The sequence below is a fragment of the Nothoprocta perdicaria genome, unplaced genomic scaffold (genome assembly GCF_003342845.1).
Source record: "Nothoprocta perdicaria isolate Ctin4 unplaced genomic scaffold, notPer1 scaffold_7, whole genome shotgun sequence".
Classification (NCBI taxonomy): Eukaryota; Metazoa; Chordata; class Aves; order Tinamiformes; family Tinamidae; genus Nothoprocta; species Nothoprocta perdicaria.
The window spans coordinates 2,226,615-2,247,684 of NW_020455976.1; the positions used below are offsets into that span (position 1 = coordinate 2,226,615).

General features: G+C 41.7%; 1 protein-coding gene across 4 annotated transcripts in view; it reads right to left on the reverse strand.

Moving 5' to 3' along the window:
• Nucleotides 1-21,070, reverse strand: part of NT5C2 (5'-nucleotidase, cytosolic II) — a 58,446-nt gene that overhangs the window by 18,949 nt on the left and 18,427 nt on the right. For 3 of the 4 annotated variants that reach the window (XM_026050517.1, XM_026050516.1, XM_026050518.1), the window contains exon 3: nucleotides 10,363-10,436. In XM_026050517.1, coding sequence (XP_025906302.1) covers nucleotides 10,363-10,436 — 74 coding nt within the window. Of the gene's footprint in view, nucleotides 1-10,362; nucleotides 10,437-11,917; nucleotides 12,151-21,070 lie in introns of those variants that run through there. The other variant, XM_026050520.1, reaches the window with a different exon arrangement.

Consider the following 21,070-nt stretch of genomic DNA (forward strand, 5'->3'; position numbering starts at 1 on the left):
ACATGTGGGTACCTAGTAGTCAGATTTATATCCTCATCCGGCACAACTTGCATAATTAAGCTTGTACAAATATATTTCTGAAATTWTACACACCTCACTTAAAGCACAAGACCTAAAATGTGGATTTTAAATGCTGATTCACACTCTGAATTGCACCACAAATAAATAAAACAAGAATTCAAACAGTGCAAAAATACTTATATCAATGTTGTGCTGAAGAAATGCTTAAAGCCATGAGGATCAAGTTCCCTGTCTACAATCCCCCGTGACAGTACAAATATTAACATATCCTGCCCCACTAACATCTATCAAATGAGATCTTGGGACAGCATTGCAGGTGAGGGTGAATGTATCCCCAGTTCCCCTTTCTGTGAATATCCTCTTCGCAAGCCCTCCCAAAGCCTGGCAGTTAGTGGCAACTACCACTGCGTCACCTCTCCGCCAGCAACCAGACCTCCAAGTATTTCACAGAAGCAACACTCATTTATTCCCTGGCACTTCCAATCACCCTGAATTGCAACTCCAGATGAGGAAATAGGAAAACAGAGAGCGACCAGTCCTAGAGGCATCTGAGACACTGGACTTAATCAACAATCCCACTGCAACGACGCCAATTAAACTTATTAACAAGTGCTGGGCAGCTATTGCCCACACTGCCACGGCTGGAAGAAAGCTTTCCACTCTGCATGAGCCCAGCAGCCCGAGACTCCTCAGAGGTAAACAGAGAACAAGGAATGCTGTGTTACCTTTGGATGTCACATCCCCTCTCAGTGAGCAATGCCAGTTTTCACATGTAATTAGATAAAATTAGGACTTCTGCTCTAGGACGCTAATGACTTCAGTCTCTTTGTTACAGGGCCTTTTCTAAGAAGGCAGATGCTGTCAGGCACAGTTAGAGAAATGCCATGAAACAGAAACCTTGACATTTCAAACTACATTCGCCTCTATGTTAAAATAACTCATTGTTCATACGGGAAGTAATCTGAAATGTCATACTTAATTTTCACCACTTAGGTGCTACCACCCCTTCAGTTTTGACAGCAGAGCCAGACTACTCTTCTCACTTTTGTTTTCAGTCTGCTCTAACAGGAGCTTGGATTCACCTGCACGGCGTGGAGCCTGGCAGGTTGTGGTTGCCACATGGAAACATGACAGAAGAGATAGTTTTATTCTTTTCCATAAGAATTTGAAATGCCATGGAGGCACCTGGATTGAGGCAGCTTCCACGCAAACAAGCTCTGCAAAACATGTGATTTGACAGTCCCAGGATCGGGAAAAAGCACAAACCTGCAGCTCTCACCACTATGTGTTTCTCTTGCTAGACACCAATGGAGCCAGAGCCCACAGTGTTGCTATTTTCGATGTTCCCATCCATGTTCCATGACCCCATGGATGAAGTTCACATCCAACCACACTTAGGTTCCCATAGAGGCTGGACTTGAAAGAAGCGCCCGGCCTCCAAGGTCCTACAGTAGCTGATGTTCCAACCCTCTGGAACATCTATTTTTAAAGAAATTCCAGGACATCCCTTTTTAGATCCCTGACTAGGTATGGCCCTGGTTTCAATAATCTTTCCCCATCTGGGCTGTAAGCACCCGCCTAACCCTGCGTCTCACCGGGCTCAAAGCACTGGAGTCGCTCATATTTGTGCTGTGCAGACCCGGGGCCTCAGTGCCCAAGAACAAACTCAGGCGCCTGTTATGGGCTTCAATTTAACCAAGTGGTAAATGTGCCTAATTGTAACCACAAGCACAGCCCAAAGGTAACCCCTGGGACAACTCATGTTTAAAATTAGGAGTGCGGTGAATCACTGAGCTGCTGATTGTTTATGCACTTTGCTGAACTATGACCATAAAGGATCTGTCTTAGGTCAAAGCAAGTTGCAAAATAGCCAGGAATAGAACCCAATGCTCTTGCTCTTGCTTTTTGATTTTAACCACTAGACCATAAATAAAATTGCATCATGTTACGCAAAGCAGAGTTGTAATATATCAGCCTATATTTAAATAGAGGTTTTATAACACTGAACAAACGAGTAAAACAGCATGTTTTGACCCATTGAATTCACTCATTTTTTTCATTCTGAAATAAGCAGCAGCTTCTGTGGCATTGATCACAGCTTTTTTCTTTGCTTTTATCTAACAAATCCTTTGCAAATACAAACCCGTGCTGTAAGAGAAAGTTCAGCTTTAAACACCCTCCAGTGCTTAATTGCACTTTAACTATTTCATTAGAAGCTGGATGCTTGCAGTCATCAGCAAACAGGGCTGTGACAACACCTTCAGGTATGTCCCAGGACACGGCCATACACTGAGCACACGAGATGCTGCTCCGCAGGGCACAAACAGCCAGATACAGCACTAAGCCTCTTGCAGCGACACATGCTCTTGATGTAGCTCTGACAGCAGGAAGCAAAGCAAGAGCAAGTAATTATCACAGGGTYGCAGTTTTTGAACTCTGTGTGTCTGCGCTTCAGGGCTTCCCCAGCACCCTCTTTTGCCAGTGCTTCATAAGCAGGTTTCCTCGTGGCGACCAGCACACACCTACAGAGGAGAACCGCGACTGCAGTCCCYGGCTGCGGCAGTGCCCACACAGTGCCCAGGCACCCGCTGCGCAGCCTAAGAGCGATGGAAAATTCCTTCCTCTAACGCTCCTGCAAACATCCCCAAGAGCACAGTCCAGCTTGCAGCACTGAAGCCTCCAACCTGGAACCCTGTCAGCTCCCTCTCYGCTACTCAGCATGCTGAAAGGATCCGTAGAGGCAGGATTTGTTGTTGCTTCAAGGACTGGCACAGTATTGTATGTTCAGTTTGGTGCTGCGTTGCTGGATTTCTACACTGTAGGTTGTTTTCAGCACCGCGTTTCTGCTTGTTTAACACCAAAAAAGCAGCGTTGTCAAGTATCATCAGYTTTAACTCTTTCCAAAGCTGACTTATTAGTGCTCTCACTGGTAAATTCTAGATATTTTTAGCTTTCTGCGGCTGCATTTTGTTTGCCTTTGCTGTAATAAAGATTTGGGTTGTTTGATATGCCTCAGAGTCAGCRGCTGGCAAAATAGTCCTTAGTGTTGGAAAGATTTCTCCAACTGCATAAAAATGCATGGCTTGAGGTAACAACAGCAGCGCCGAGGTCAGACTGTGTGTGTTGAAAGAAGCAATTCAGACAGCCCTGCATTTTAAGGAAACTTGGGTTTGTCTATTTTAATAGTTGGCATAACAGTCCTTGCACTGCAATAATATTGCACAGAAGATGACTACCCAGTCACCTGTTCTTTTAAGAGCCTATTTCACAATTTCCCTGACACACAAGKTTTTTTTTTTGTTTTGTTTTTTTGCATGCTTTGCAAGTAGCCTTCACAATTCACCTCCCTCCCAGATACAGCCCACCAGGACTCATAACCCCATCCTGGAAATATCCCTGTATTTCCATGGAAACAAATTACTATGCCAAAATATGGGCTTAATTCTTCAACAAGGAGGTTAGTACAGGGAAGAGAGTTTCATGGGGCTTCACATTCCAACACTATTTGGCATTATCTAGAAATAATAAATAAAATGCCTTTAAGATCTATCTGCCATTCAAATGCCACATCTTAAGGCACTAWTCAAGTATATTAGTATCCAGACAGATCTGGTTTGTTAATTCTCTTTATAAGGTTTCTATTTCTTTATTGACAACATTGTTCACCTTCCCTTTGGATACAGGGCCTTTTATACAGAAGGGGAAAAGATGTTTGGCCCTTGGCACAGCGGGCACCAAGTCAGGGCTCTCCATTCTTCTCACTGCCCACTCAGACCCACTGCATCCATTCTTCTCACTGCCCACTCAGACCCACTGCATCCATTCTTCTCACTGCCCACTCAGACCCACTGCATGACCACAAGCAATCGGCTGTTAGAAACTAATCCCTAAAAGCAACTTGCAACTTGTTTGGGGTGTGCGCCTGGGTGTATGTGTAGCACAAGTGCCCATGCTTCTAGCAAGCCCCATCCCTACCTTGTTAGGTCATTTGCTAAAATAAGGTGGCGCAAAGCAACGGCACCCACGCGATCCAAGAGTTAAAGCCTTCTGAATGCCCAGCCTCGGTTCCTCCTACAGTCATCCACMCCCTCCATCACATGGGCACTTGTAACTTAACAGTACATGTATTGTGGTATGAAGATTACTAGATATGGGGGTCTACTAAGTGAAAAGTAGCTCCATTTTTCTATCAGYGCGGCAAATACATGAACTGCTAGCAGGTTAACAGCCTGCTGACCCAGCTCGGTGTTATTCTCGCTTTATCGAGAGCGAGAGGCCGAGCGGGGCAGCGCTGGCGGCCTCCCCCAGGCCCGGCGATGAGTCACTCTTCCAACAGTGTCTCCCCAACAGTGCCGTGCCTCGGGACTCCACGGATGGTAGTTTGTCAGATGGTGACTTCCTGGGAGGCAGCGAGCAACACGTGCTTCTTCCACTCCTCATTTGGAAGGTCAGCACGTGAGAACTCACCGGCCCAGGCCTCGGCTCGCTACGTTAGGCAGCTTTACGCGGTCAAACGCCTCGGAGCAGCAGTGCAAAGGCAGCGGGGACATCAGCGATCGCAGCGCTGCACTGGCGTTTGGAAAAACAGCTAGCTCGAGGCATGCTAAGGACAGCTTAGCTTACCCATTGCCTTCACTTTTAAAGCACCAATGGTTAAATGGGCTCAGAAATCTCAAAATCTGCACCTGTTAAGCCTGAAATGTAAAAATGCGAGAATGCAGACAGCAGATGTGCAACACAAAGCTACTCTGTTTTTTTTTTTTTTCTTTTAAATTAAGGACATCTTGAAGGCTACCACTGTCAAATCCATCAATTCCTCTGGCTAGTCTTCCTCTATCCATACTATTTCTATGACACAAAAAATTACATTTTCTAGATAACTGTAAAAGAAAAAGGACCAACCAGTGTCAATTCAAAAGATATCACAATGAAATTAAAGACAAATCCTCAGCCTGCGCAGATCCTTGTTAGAATAATTGTATTTGAGTCCATTACCAAGAAATACACAAAAACTGTACTTAAAATAAAAGCATAATTCTCTTCGCTAATGGCTCAGATTACAAGCACAGCAGCTTTTAAGTACTCAGTTAAATTTTCCCTATATTAAACTTACTGGTTTGTGATATATTCTCCTTTTTTTTTCCTACGAATATTCCAGAAAAATTTATGCAAAATACAAATTAATTATTCCCATTTCTCAACTGTGGAAACTGAAGCACACAAAACTAGTACAACTTGACTAAAATAAAACTATTAGATGGACTGTAAAAAAACAGTTCTCGGTTCAATTGCCACTTTTTCTCCCAGATCACATGCAGCTACAAGTCAATTCTATCTTTTGTTTGAGAGGATTTTTTCACAATCAACACACAGAGAAAGAGTTCCAGAAGTAAGATGTGAGTGTGTAAAATTTCCCTTTTCCCCAAATTGCACAATGGCTCAGACGGGAATGGACAAAATCTGTTTATGTATGTTGCATCTTGGAGTAAGTTGGGCAAGGCAGCCACAAGCAATGGCTACAGAAATCTTCCCAGGTCTTTTCCCATGTGATGGCATGGGAGGTGCTTTCAACAAAACTATAACTTTTAGAGAAGAAGGGGAGTCACTGAGGAATCTTTTTAAGCACAATTGTGTTTGTAATTCTTACTAATTCCCTCTCCATCTGCCAACAGCCTAGTGCGAAATTACAGCCTGTTTAAAAAGACCACTGCTTTCGCCCTGGTCCTGTCAAGGGACATATATCCATAACCTTGTTGTGCAACCCCTCCYGTTTAAGACCTAGTGATGCCAAGGCCTCCTGCATTACTTGGACCCAGACCTAATAGTAAATACAGCTCAGCAGAAGTTTAGCTCGCCCCAAGAAGGAAGSAGCCAAGAAAAAGATCTGCCTGAAACCGATCTCGCTCAGCTACATTTCCAAAGGGCCTCACAACTCCTACGCTCAGGTAAGTGTTGCAATAAGCTCCTCTACCCACGTATTTTTTTTCTGTTCCTTTGATTTTAGTCAACACAACAAAGAAAAGGCTGTGAATTTTTGAGATCAGCCACAACGGTTTCCTTTAATGAAGCATAGGTAGTTTTGACAGGACGAGTGAAATAGGAAGGCAGGCCAGAATTACTGCTCAGGATGAATAAGTAGAGATGAATCATTCAGATAACACACTGTAATCTAGCAGACAAGAGTGCACTACAAAAGGACTCTCAAATATCTTGTTTAAGGACATAAACAAGAAATCTTCCAGCACCCTTCATTCTGCACCTGGCCCAACCTGCTCCTTTCCAAGGAGAACAGGAAGGCTGCAGCTCAGGCATGGGCCTTGCTCCCATGCTGAGGCAGAAGAGGCAGGAGCAGAGAAAGGGCGGCCCCACCACAGCACAGAAGCACATCAAGCCCCTCAAGGGTTTAAGCAGCAGCCCTCTATCTACTGCATACAAACCACAGCTAAACTGTTGTTTCTGCACCATCGACTTTCCTCACAATAATAGCTACCTTAAAATATCATTTATATATGTGTGATTCACCAAGAGAAAGAAAACCAAACAGACTGGAAAGGGGGCAGACAGCTCAGTACCCAACACAGATCCCTCAGCTCCTACTGTTAGTTTATCTAGCACATAAACCTAGGGAGACTTGGGAGTTTCCATATATGTAGGAGAACTCATTGCCCCCAAGAGGATGCAATRTAAGCCTGGATGGGAAAGAGAGGAATGTTAAAACCTGCAGGAGTTATTTTAATTTGTTTTCATTTTATTTTGAGCTCCTAGCAGCCAATTTAACTCTAGCTGTAACCAAAGTAGCTCCAAGTTCATAGGAAGGACAACAAATACGCAGTTTCATGTGGATTATTGTGGATAATTGCCTGGGAGCAAAGGCTGAAATCTTTATGTTCTTTTCTTCAAGGATCAAAAAAAAGGCTTTCTTTGCCCAACCTACCCCTATAACACTGTTTCTCCATTATATACAAGAAGAAACAAACCATGAAAGGACATAAAGGTTAATAAAACAAATACAAAGTTAAAGCCAACATTGACTTGACAGGGAAAAAACACCTTGTGACAATGCTCTATCAGATGGCTTTCTAGTTCTGAGTTAAAACTTCCTAGTTTTGAGGTAAGCGGTCTTCTAATTTAATAAGGCTAAGAAATACTACCCTAGAACACAAATGGGTGGAATCATATTTTATGTACGATGTAACACGATGATACCGTAACTGCTGTCAGTTGGCAAGCTGACATTCTCAGCCCTGCAGTCACGCTAGTAGGATAACAGGATTGCTACACCAAGGGGGTAGTGGCTGCTGCCATACACTTGGAAATAGAAATGCCACATCCATTCCTACCAAAATTAGCTTATTCTAGACAGATAAGCATTACATTGAGTAAGTCTATGCCCTTGGAATCCTAACATGCAGGACCGAAAGTGCCTCAGGTTTCTAAAGCTCAAAATGAGTCAATCGATCCTGATTTCTCTGGTAGTGAATCACCCCCCATGTAAGATTATTGGTGCTACCAGTGGCCACTAATCTGGGAAGAAGAAAGAGAGGAGTGACAACACTTCTGCAGACACCGCTGCCTCCTCTTTGTAAGATGGATAATGCGGAGAGCTCCAAAATAAGTCACTGTGCCCCTGCACTGTCAAAGTAAACGACTGCGAGCTATGGAATGAGACTCAGTGCTTTATTTCTGATGGGAAAGTTCGTGACAGAGTGGGGAGGRGGTCTGTGTACAGTCTTAGGCAAAGCTAATGGGTTTGACTACCTTCATTTCACATCATAGGAGAACAGGGCTTAGGAGATTTTTAAACGACTTTATAAAAGTAACTTTGCAAAAGCTAAAAGTGCAAATGCAGAAAACTAAATGACAAATTGACAACACTAAATGTGCGTCCATTCGTCTTCCTTGGTCAACTTGTTTCCTTCACAAAGTCTGAAAGGACCCCCAGAAGGAATCTGCTCACCATTCATCATCTGGTGTGCACATGCCCTTTCCAGATGTGAAATTACAGCTAAACTAGCCTTTTACATTTTTTTTCTAAATCTAAACAGTAAGCAGGTCCACGTGAAGGGCTTGTGAGGAATAATTTGACTGGACAGAAAACATGTCAGCATCTAATGAATGTAACATTCCATTACTTATGTAATACTTCACTTGTCTATTATAATCTCAATTTGGCTAAATATAATCATATTTTAATATTGTACTCTGTAAAGTCCTTACAGTAAATAAGTAATTTTATTTGTGTGGCATAGTTAAGGTTATGGACTTCACTGAATATAGCTAATTATAGCCAAATAAAAAGCATACACATTTGGAAGAAAGGATAACCAAGAAAGAACAAGAGAGGTGATTATAAGTTAACTAGCTGAGTCAAACAAACAACCCTCCCCACACATATTATTTTCCAGGCARAATATTTTTAATTTGAAAAGTGTTTTACAGCCTATTTACATTCTCATATCTCCCTGGAAATGATCTGTCAGTATTACTACTGTTTTATCATTGCAGAAGTCACAGCAGAGCAGCTTGCTCCAAGATGAACAACATTTCCAGGCTCCTGCTCCAACTACATCTCTTGGTTTTTGCTGCCCCATAGCCTGTCACTCAGCCCCCCGACTCTGCCTGTTTTCCTGCATTACTGTGATCTTCTAGCCCCACTAGCTCCAGGTTTCCACGTCCCAGACAGCTTTTTTAGGATGCTTTAARCAGCTGCATCCTTTCTTCTCCTCAAACCAAGCATCATTTTGCAGATAACAACACGTCTGCTCTGTGTTTACAGGAACAAGTCACACTTGAGCAAACTGAGCATTCAGAGGAGTGAGGACAGCGCTGAAAGGCTCCTTCTGTCAGGGCGAGCGTTAGTGACGYGCTCCGTGCTCCACGCCAGCCCCACTGGGAGCATCTGAGGCCCTGGAAATGCTGCCAGTTTGCAAGTCACATGAGTTGCTTTTCTCTTGCAGAAGTGAAACCCACAACTATTTTTTTTTAAGCATGTATTCCTGAACAACTGTTTTGCACTCCTTAAAAGCCCTGCCACAAGGCTGGGAAACACAAACACCTCGGGCTCGCGCCCGCCGCAAACCCAGCACAGATTAGCCACGACACAGCTTATGGGTTACAAAGTGGCAGGGACTTTAAGTAGATAAATAAACAAGATAGTGAATAACCAAAACATTCAGATATAACTAATGCCTCATTGATAACCGCCTAAAAGAACAAAAGCAAGCGATGTAAATATAAACTGCAATTACACGGTGGCAGCCTCCAAAAGGGCTTCTTGAACCATGAGCACATGGAAACTTTTCTGCCCTCTACTTCACCACTGTCCCCTGCATCCGCAACCCCTCTACCCTCGGTCACGTTCCCATTTCCTTCTCACAGGCACCAAAACTAAGTTGACGCACTCCATTAACCTAGTATGAGGTGACCCTGATATTCTACCTGCCATTTCTCAGTTTATATTGGCAATTCTAAGTTGAAGTATCAAGGATGATGGAAACTTTTTATTCCCAGCCTGGGAAGTGGCAGTGAGAAAGGAGGAAGAAATGGACATGACACCCTCAGTTACAGCCTGTGCCTTCTGTGATATAGCATAGCCCAGGAAAGTGGAAGTGGGCTTTTTATATTTTTCCTATTTAAATACAAAATGTGGTGCAAGTTTGATTATACCAAAAACTGTAGCTTTATCCCTCACTTCTGGAAAAGTCTCAAGGAATTTGCCTGTCTGGTATTTGAAAGGTAGAAAAGTCATGGAAAAAATGAAAAAGAAACTCAAAGGTCTTATGCAACCTCCTCAAGTCTATCTTCCATAAAGAACTGGCAAAGCTTTCTAAATTAACTTGTTCACAAGACACTCCCTTCTGCCTTGTTTCTTTTCACTAATGAGTCATGATGTAGTGAACAGAGAAACAGGAAAGAGAAAATMTGTTCAAAAATAGCAGACCCTCCGAGAGCACAAGGGGTTTTTACCTGCCAGGTAGAAGTCCCATATGCACTAAAGAGGAAAGGGAATCACCTCATTTTTCAAAGCCATGCTTGCAGCAGGGGCAATCGCAAAGTGCAGTGGAATTTAAGGAAGCAATTAAACCTGCTAAACTTTGATCCCCTTGATACCCATTATCATTTGAAACTGCACTAGAGCACTGTGGCTTGTGACCAAATACAGCTTTCAGATAACAAATTTARAAGAAACATCTGAAATGAAGTTAAAACGAATAGGTAGCATATTTGCTAACAGAGGAAGCACCTGCTAGCTGGAGGAGCCCGACCGATTACTGACTTTCTCTCACTAACAGGCAATACGCTGAGCTAAGTTAATGACAAAAAAATCATGAAGATACTCACCTGCAAGTGTATAATCCATATCAAAACCAAAGCACTTTATCTTTTCCATGGCTAAACTTCTGTTTACAAAGACCCTGTAAAGAGAAAAAAAATATGAGCATTTTCAAAATAATTATGTTTTTGAATAAACATAGGCTGTTGCCGTGCTGAATGTGCACAGGATGTGCAGCTATCTTAAGTCGAAATCAGATGGTACCTGAAAGATGCATATTTTGTTTTCTYCCATGAGTCCTCCTGTAATAAAGCCATGACTTTACACAGTTATTCTAATTATTGCTACGCTGTCTGAAGAAACACACGCATGCATGCACACAAACACATGGCTTTGCATGTGACCTGTAAAAATTCCTAAGAATAGAAGTAGAAAATCTCCTGAAGCAGAATCCAGAGCTCGAGAGAGAGGAATCTGGCAGCAGAGGATGCAGAGCAATAAAATTCGCTTGATTAAAACAAAATATTGCAAAGCAGTAATGGAGAAAGAAAAGTGACATTTTTGTGAACAAACATTTTACCCATTTACTTTTCATTAACATTTAATTTTAACATTTTAATTAACAGCCTTTTAACTCTGGAATTATATCTAGAAATTCAAAGCATACCTAAAAATAAAAGTTATTAAATTTACACCATTATCATTACTAAACATTTTATATTGACCCAGAAACAGCAAGTGTGAAGTGAGATAAATTTTCATGCACAAGCACATGGTATTTTTGTGTAAAATGTTATTTTTACTCCCCTGCAACTCCACCACAAAAATACTTTTTTAATTCTATTTCAATATTAATTAATGCATATTCCAATGAGAATCTAAGCTGAATACTTGGGGTCTTTTTTTCCATAACAACCTTTTAATACTCTCCCTTCAGTTTAGTTCAAGTAAATAACATGGTAAAGAAATAGGTCAGAGAATACAAGTTTTTCTTGCTTCCTATGCCAACCATTACAGTAACTAATCTGCTTATGTTTCCCCAGAACTTTAAGCCATATAGCAGATCTGTAATTCACGGGGACTTGCAACAGGCTCCATTTGTCTCCAAGAAGGAGAGTTGTAAGTGGCAAAGCTGAAACTCAGCTGTGGGACAAAAGCCGAGCTTCCCAACACCGTCCCGCACAGAAATCCCCAGCATCGCTCGAGCTGTCACGCTGAGGCAAAAAAACAAATGCAGAGAAACGTCTGAGAAAAGCCAACRATCCCAGAGCCTTCACCCGCACCCTCACCTCGGCACGGGAAAACTCTGCATCAATCTAACCACCTTATTGCCCACAGCAGAATAATTACCCGCGTAGAAACTGAACTCAGTGAGACTTCCTTGCTCAGAGGGGTGGCAAAGGACAGAGATAACGAGCAACAGAGTCGGTAAGGGCAAAAACAAGTACTCYTATAATCTGAAAAGCTCGGAGAAAGCTCCAAGATCCTCCTCCCAAGGCACATTCCTGGCAGGTGGCCGGCAAAACGTGCCAGTTTAACCACACGCGTCCATCTACCGGAGCTCAAGTTTTAACAGCAAACTGCTAACATCAAACTATCCCACTTCTCTGCAAGCAGCCTTACCTCATCTCTCACCGATGTGCTTCTTGTTTAGTTTGCAGCAGTCTGATTCATCTACTTGTCTGAATCATATTACACAATTCCTTAAAAGCTTTCCCAGTGCAGATGCAATTTTGCTTGGATCTGATTTGACTTCAGAAGATCATTACGGCTGAAGCGAGCCTTAAAGTACTGTATATCTTCTTGGACGGTGTTGCCGAAAACACATCTGCGGCTAATTTAACTAGTCACTGGATATCGTTGTTGTTCCACACAAATCCACTCGGAATACAGTTTCTCTGGCAATAGTATCCTCTACCCCTAACCTTGCACACTCTCTCTGGGAGTCACAGTTTCCTGGCAAATTGCCTGTCTCTGACAATGGTGCTTGTCACTACAGGGCTCCAGAGGTTACAGGCAACTATCTTTTCTGCTAGATTTACGGACCACCTAAATGAGGCAAAATTATGGGGATGGGGGAGGCACCCTGTAACTAGTGAAGAAATGCCTCTTGGAAATACGAGATGGGAACATAAATTACTAAAACTTCACTCCCGAAATAGTTGCTTTTGAGTAGGGGGAGCAAATTATCCGAATCCGCAGTTTGAATCGGTGTTTGTTTGTCTTTTACCACTGAGATCACTCTGATTTAGAGGCAGCCAATGCAAAACGCTATTTGCAACTAAATATTATTTTATGCAATTAAGATGATTACGCTCTCTGGCTGTCAATGCCAGCCAGCACTACTTATTATCTAATTCAAGCATGCTGGCATGCAGATGACTTCTGATCTGTTTGTGCAGCTTGCTTCTAAAGGTGGAGAGGCTTAAGAAGGAACACTAGACCTCAGGGAGACGCTCGCAACGGTTTTGGTCCAACCTGCAGGGTCTGATTTGGCTCTCTCCTTTAGCTTATCCCCTGGAGCACAGTTTTATTTATTTATTTATTGCCAGAAGAAAACGCCCAGAATGACTGTCCTGAACAGGAAACAAACTGGAAGGGAAATTTTGAGACACCCAGAAGTCAGAGTAATGTATGAGAATTGCAACATTTGGGAAAAGTTTCCCAAGCGAGGACAAAAACAACAAGGACTTTCAAGAGGGAGCTGAATGCACTTATAAAAACAGTAATACGACAGTGCCTCTGAAAGGCAAAAACAGGGGAGTTGCAACCCAGGAGATCCCTTCCTGTCCAGCGCGCCTATGTTTAGTCGATGACGACACCAAACTGACCTAAAACTATGGAAAGATCTCTAAGCCTCTGATGTTTTTTTCATCGCTTTCTTTCAGGGTATTAACAAACTGAGTACTGGAACTAAAAACAAACCCTAGCACTTGTTGATACTGAAGACCTGGAAAAGTTTTCTAAAGGCAAAGAAATGAACAACATCTCCTAGCATGTTTCTGTATTCCAAAATAGGTCTTATGACTAAAGCACGGCAATTACTACAGCAGCCCTGTCCTGGGAACAGCTGGTGAAGATCCCTCTGCCCTGCTCCACTCTGCCTGTGACCTAGAAACTGGATGCGGCAAGGTCTCATCCTGCCCCTCTCATGCCCCAGAGCCCACAGGGCCTGGCACAGTTCAAGGCATCCGACCAACTGATCCGATACGGTGATTGCTTCACCCACCCATCCTGGAGCAAAACAGGGCAAATGTTTACAAACCTACCTAGGGCTGTTACCCAACCTGCTCAGGATAGGAAGTGAGGAACATTTYAATGACTCAAACTGGCTTTCGCAAAGGCAGATAAAACAGCAGACTGAACAGTGGGGCAAAGAGAACACAACTAATTTCACTTATCTTGAGAAGGCCTAGCTAGATATTCGCTTACTTCGTAGGTGCTCAGAACCTCAATTTTAAAACCTGGTAAAGGAAGGTACCTCTCACACATGGTGCCACAAGGGATTTAGGAGATCCTTGTGGTTCAGCACTACAAATATTTACTCCCGGAAGCTTAACTCCCGACTTAATTCAATTCATGGATTTGCTCAAAGTAGGAAATATCTGCAGTATCCTAGAAACTAAAGATAAAAGTTGAAATTACATCACCTCTACAGTTTCTGGGAAGAGCCAGATGCTTCTCAAAGGCTGCTGGATTGGCCCAGTACATCTCTGTTTCAGAGCGGGGCTTAGATCTGAACTTGAGCACAGCTTAAGTATGCGCTACCTCATCACCAGGACACTGGTCAAAAGTGGTTATTGGTTAAAAAAAAACATACAGACTCTTCAAAAGATGCAGTATAGACAGAAATGATAAAACTGTCCTTTTTTTCAAAAGTCATACAGCAAAGGCTACGCTTTTAACCCTAAATACCTTCAAAGACAAACGAAAATCAAAGAAGCTCCCAGGATACAGACAAAGTCTGCATATTAATAAAAGGTCTAGGGATAAAGTCAGGCTTAGAGGAAAATTAAAATCACTGAATACTTTTAGAGGAGAAAATTTTAACCTAGAAATATCATCTGAAATTCAAAGAAATGATACTTTCACTTCACACGATTCTTGTTCATTTCCATTCTGGATCATTGCCATTCAGGAATATGATCATTTTTATTAGGAGTCCTAGAGTCAAAAATAAAGGTAATCTAAAATTTAACAGCACCAGTCAATAGCATTAATCCAAGTGCAAGTATAGCATGAAAACAGCTTCCGTACCAAAGCAACAAAATACTGAATTCCTTATGCTGAGAAGCAGTTATTACCAGTTCCCCAGCTCCGTGGCCGTCTGCAAACTGGAACATCTTGTTAAATAGGACATTGCTTTTCTCTTGCCATCATCTTTCAATGCCCTAAGGAAAAGCAAGTTTTATATTTCTGTTTTGAGGAAAGTGGGTAACATCACAAATCTGCAGTTTTGCATCCCCTACACACAGCATGGCTGGATGCTGTTGAAATGCTGGCACTTGTGCCACAAGACAGTTCAGGGACTGTATCCAGCCCAAGCAGCTCCCCAAATCAGTATGGACAAGGCTGGTAGGGGGAAGGCAGCAGCCTGAATGTGGATGACTTAGGCTAACACAGACTCAGACCTGAAAAAATGGAGCTGTTTAAGGGAAAACATCAGGCAAATTTCTTCCCTCAAAGATCAAACTCTGCAGCTTGGTTACAGCACAAAGCTCTCAGTGGTGACATTATCTGTTTTCTTTTCAAGCTCAAAGATTTATGCTGGATAAGAGAAAATGCATTGTACAGCAAGGAAGAGGGAACTGCTGAACGTGCATAAAGGCAGCCACAAAGCCCTGATCTCGTCAACGCTGCCATTCACTGTCCTTTTACAAGTGAACTGATCTTGGTTTTGTTACTGTTCTTGTCAATCAATTCTGAGGCAGGAACCTAAATCCCAACTCTTCTCAAGTAACACAGGAGAGGAGGGCACACAGAGGGGGAGCAGCGTGTTTTATTTTGTTTATGCAAAATCTCCAAAGCTTTCTGCACCCTGACTGAAATATGCATGTGTAATATTTTTGTAACTTGACCAAAAAAGTAAACACAGCACACCAGAATTATACAACTAACAAAGGACTTGGCACAGGGCTCACAGCTCCTCCGAGCAAGAAAATAAGAATTAACAATGTGAGGTGCGGTTTCTGGAGCAGAGCTCTTGCAGAATCATTTTCAGAACAGGTCCTGAAATATCTTGCAGCAAAAAAAGCATTCTTTGTAAGGAGCGCACATTTCACTGGAAATTAAATAAACATAAAGAAATTTGCAGTGSTTCTTAGTGGAAGAGCAAATACAACAGGGGTTGATTAGCTTGATTTACATGTGTGTTTAAAAAAAAAAAAAAAAGAAAGAAAAAAAAGATTGTGGTGGACAGTTGGGCACCAGCCAGCTATGAAACTGGCACTAGCCAGAAGGTTCAGATTCCTGCTTCCTCTGTGTTTAGGCACTTTGGTTAATCTTCATATCATAGACAACTTCTATATTTTAATAAGCAAGAAGAATTAAAAAGAAATAAGGGGGAACTAAATGGATTCGCTTTCCATAGCCTCTCATACCCACAGTTTCTTTAGAAAGGTTAATAATAAACAAGCCTTACTACTCTGAGGACAATTAGATCATCTCTGCTTTTGGCTAGCTCCAGATGCGGGCTTGCAGGAGATGTCCTATGTGACATGATGGTCCAGGTTAAAGGTAACTTCTGCCAGCAGCAGAAAACTCGCATGAATTCCTCACTGAACTTATACATTTTGCACAAATTACGTGAAGGTCTTGGAAAGGATGCTAAGGGACATCCAAATCTCTTGTCTTGGGATGCTAGATGCTTTGGTTCCTGTCTTAGCAGGGATAAGAAATTAAAGCAATGGAGTCATTCCCGTGCCGAGCCCRGCCTCTTTAGACAGGTACAGGCCATTCTCTACATGTTACTATTTTCCATACTTTTCCAATAGATTGACTTCAGAGTTCCACTTTATTCCTTTTTCGACCCAAGAAGGACGTTTAGACAGGTTCCTGTGTTTGTAACCRTGTTCTTTAGGAGATGGGCTTTGGGCCCGAGGTGAATTAAGGAAGCTGAAATTATGGCAGACACGTGACAGAGCAAGTGCATCAAAACTGCACGTCCACGGCCAGTACCATTTCCCACACAGTCTCCTGCAGCTTCACGAGATTGACTGCCCTTGCACAATCACAGTGACGTAAAACTGGAAAATCAGGTTACAACTGCAACTTAAAAGTCTGACGAAGCGTATCCAGAAGCAGGACGACGACGGGCACTTCCCCCTGCGATTCGGCAGGGATCAGGCGGAAGGAGAGAGCCTTGGCCATTTTTATTTCCATTGTTTGGGTTTTCTTCCCAGGCAACAGCACAGTGCCAAGAAGCTCCCATATGGATTCCATCCCAAAATAACACCCGCCTGCCCCAGGGAACTATTAGAGCTGGGAATCACGGGACATTTTCAGTACAATTTCTTTATTATTAATTTGGCAAGTGCTCTGCTTTCTCAGGAGCTCGCCCATTCTGCCGCCTTAGCACTCGCTCTGCCTGCTCTCTGCAATGTCCCAAGCCCAAAAGCAAAATAAACCCACGGGGCCACACGCAGCTGTGTGCGGAGTCCGAGGGGGCTGCACAAAGAGCACAGAGCCAGTAGCGCCCACGCGGCTCTGTCATTTAAAGCTACACGAAAATACCCTACAAAGCCTATCTGAAGATGTCAGAGGGGAACAGGTACACAGTATTTTCAGGCTGCAAACAGTATTTTTTTTTCTGATTTGCTGCCCAAACAAACTGGTGATTATAAACAGCCCTTATACAAAGCTACCCAAATAGAGAAACAGTTTGAAATCTCATCATCTAGGCTATAGAATGTCTCCAGCTGTTTGCAATCACTGATGACCCAATATCAATAAAGTGAGCAAACAACGTTGAAACTAAATAACCCAGAGTTGACAAATACAAACTCACTCATGTATACCCTAAATACATCTTTAAATCCCAAAATCAAAAGAACGATTTGTCAAACCTTTTGCTTTGTCGCTATTATAGCATATGTTTTTTTTAACCAGCAAGCTCCAAGTACTTTACCAGCTGAAATCACTTAGCTCATATCACTGCCATAAGATGTTTTAAAAGCAACTGAGACACAATAACTATGAAGCAACTCATTCAAGAGACCCTGAGCGCTCAGCCGGAGAGTTAGGATTAGAAGTCATGATGCCGCTGTCCCTGTGCTAGCCAGCAAACACCCATGCAGGAAAACAAAACCAAAACAATGCCAGAAACTTCATATTCAGGATGACAAATCTCAAATAATTCTGATGCAAAATGGCAAAAAAAAAAATCCCAGAGTCTGTAGGTTTAACAAAAACGCCACCTCAGGCTTACTGCCCTGCTAAGCCAAATCCACAGAACAAAAGTAAATGCAAATACCTGTTTCCTGGTTCTTGGTAACTGTCAGTAACCAGAGTGGATGGAACACCAACTTTTTCCATTATTTGCTTTAACTAGACGTGGTTGCTATTTAAACCCTAAAGAGCTATGTGAGATAATCCAGAGGGTGCCTAGAAGTGCTCACTCCAAGTTAAAAAATAGACACTAGGGCAATTTGGTGGCTCAGAGTCAACCTAGTTCTTGCCTAATTACAATCACGTTAAATGACAGTACTCCTCCAGAACAAATGACCTAGTGATTACCCTCGACTCGGAAAAGTCAACAAGTGCCGCGCGAGGGAGGTGGCCTCGCCACCACACACACACACACACACTAAGGAAAAGCCACCTAGCAGCTACGCATCCACTTGATTTTCAAATTAAAACGTATGCTGCCCATAGCACAGCAATGCGGTATCCTCTTACCGGTGACCTCTGCTAGAGAAGGACTAACATTGAGCTTGGATATTAATTCATCTCTAGACCTCGCCACCAAAAGGCGCCAACAATGTCACAGAACTAGATTTGCGGCTGATATTAACACTAGCTAACTTCAAGTCCTGGTTAAAGTGACCAGAAATAGTCTGAAGGCAAAACAAACAAACAAAAAATATAACAAAAAAGCCATAATTTCCCCTCCTTTATGGATTTATCCCATTATTTATCAGCATACATGCTACTGTTTCCAACTTGCCTACTTTATCAATAACCTCACCACTGCAATTTCTTAAGCAGCTGTATAAACTGATCACAACACTAAGAAAAACCCTAGGGAGGAAAGCGGCTATGAATATTTCATTGTGAACGTTCTCGCCTGTGGCATTCAGGCATGATTAGGATCACATCGTCATACTTGAGTCAGCGTGTGCTACACCAGTTAAACCAGTCTCTGCTGAAATCTTGGCCATCAATATTTCACGCAGAGTATCCATCCATCCATCAACTGTGATATATAGGAAGCGCAACACCTGAAAAGCCAGATTCCCAGCACCAACAACCATGGTAAAATACAGCTTTCATACGAGCATTTTCAGAGCTATTTTTTAGAAGTTTTTTAAAGTTTAGTGTCCATGAAAACACTACGCTTTTGTTTTGTTTGTCTGGAATTGAATCTTTCCCCCTTTATTGGGGGGAAAGATATTCTCCCTTTATTTCCCCCTTTATTTGTTGGAATATTTGCATTTCAAGCATATCCAATGTCTCCTAGATCACGAGAACCAGAAAGTTAAACCAAGTATCCTAAGTATTGCCATTGGTAAACATGAAGTCAACAAAAGGTGAAACATTTTTTATTTCATGTTTCAGAAAATCAAACATTACTAGTAGCAACTTGAAAATCCAGYTAATGACTTTGAGCTCAACTGGGTCTCCAAAACTCAATTCAAAAGTTACCCCTCTAATGACTGCTCTGCAAATGTGACAAATTTGCCAAGCTCTCATGGTCTTCCAGACCAGGCCTATAAAATCCCTRGGAGCACTTAAAGATTTTAAAGATTTTTTTTTAAGATTTTAAAGATCAAGATTTTAAAGGTAGTTTTAAATTCCGTGTTCTTTTCATATTGCTTGTTTTTCTCATTTTGAATTCTTTTTCAATTTTTTTTCTCTAACCACATAGGTGTGARAGAAAAAGAAAGAGGGAAAGGAAACACTCAAACATTGACATGATTCCTAAAAGTTGTCATGTTATAACATTCAAAAAATAATGCAGGTCTGACAACAAAATTGCAATATTTGTCAGTGTTACATTAGAGAAAGAACTGCCAGTTTTRACAATCAATGCCTCATATTTTGTATCTGTTTCTCTCACAAGATTTCCAGTGCTCCAGCAACATCCAAGACTCAGGGCAAACTGGTATCTTACTGAAGCAATTTTACATCCTAGAAGTGATGGCTGTGACAAGCATACATTTTCTGTATCTGACCAATTACTAAAATACTAAAAGATACACTATTGAAAAACAAGGGTAAATAATTTCAGTTCCATTTTATCATGTTAATCTGCATTTCTTTCTTAAGCAGCATCACACTTGTGAACACTAAGATCACAAAAAAAATACCAGAAATAGAAGTATGACTACATGGTCTCTGGAATGAGATTGTTTCAGATTCTTACAATACTGGATTAGCAAAATAACTCCCATGAAACTGGTACACCAACGCCATTAATAGCACAGATTTATACGACAGTCTTGGCATGAGGTTCTCTCATTCTCTCTCTCTTTTCCTCTCTTTTTTTTTTTTTTTTTTATTTTTAAACAGGATATTAATTTCAAAATGAAAGTGTGCCTCCCCTTAATATATTTCAAGCATCTCATTTTCCATTAAAGTTTGAAGGGGTAGCAATATTTCTATTTAATATGTTTTGGATGAGACACCTCTGGATTCCATAAAGGCACATTTAAGCTATGAAAGACTGATATCAGACTATCAGGTCCCAGCTCCTACAGGGAAACCCTAATTTATTTGAATGTATTATCTTCTTCCATGAGAGAATTCTTTGTGAACTTAAAAGATTCCTTACGTGACCAAGTGTTAATATGAACAAGGCTCAAATGCATAAACTCTTAAGGACAGCACATAGACTGTCACACCTTTTCATAATAAATATAGAGCAAATATGCAWGAAAACATAAACTGCCCCCTACTCTGATGACACTTACAGTAGTCTAAATCAGGTGTAACCTAGCTAAAGCCATAAGTAAAACCACGACCCAGAGGCATAACTGTCAATGACTTCAAWGAGGTGAAGATTTTTGCCTGGGAGGTCAATGCTCTAACATCCATCTCTACTTACATGTTATATATAGCTACATTCATTAGAAGTTTTCGTATCTTGATAACCATCTGACATAGGGAGACTGAAATAATGCTAACTACAGAGCGCCCAAATATATCCACTGGAAATTAGAAAGCTTCAGAAATGCATCATAGGCTTTAAACATCACAACTTGCACAACCTGGTCTGTTATATGATGCTAAGGCGTTTTTCTCTAATTAGATTCCATTTAAAGAATGAAAGCTCTCCAACACTTCCAAAACACTTCCTCAGAAATACCACTATGTATGAATCACAAATGCAACATGGCATTAAGCATGAGGTTGGGAAACTTGTCTTCTTTTAATCTTTCTATATCCAATTTATATCTCTTCAGTTTCTGCTGTGTAAGAGACTGGAATATACCGATTATCGTACTGTAGGACTTCTCAAGCTGAACCAGATAAGCTTTGAAAAATACATCTCCAACAAACAGAATACTGACAATCACTACTCTTGTTTTTAACACCATAATAATATTCCAGGCATCT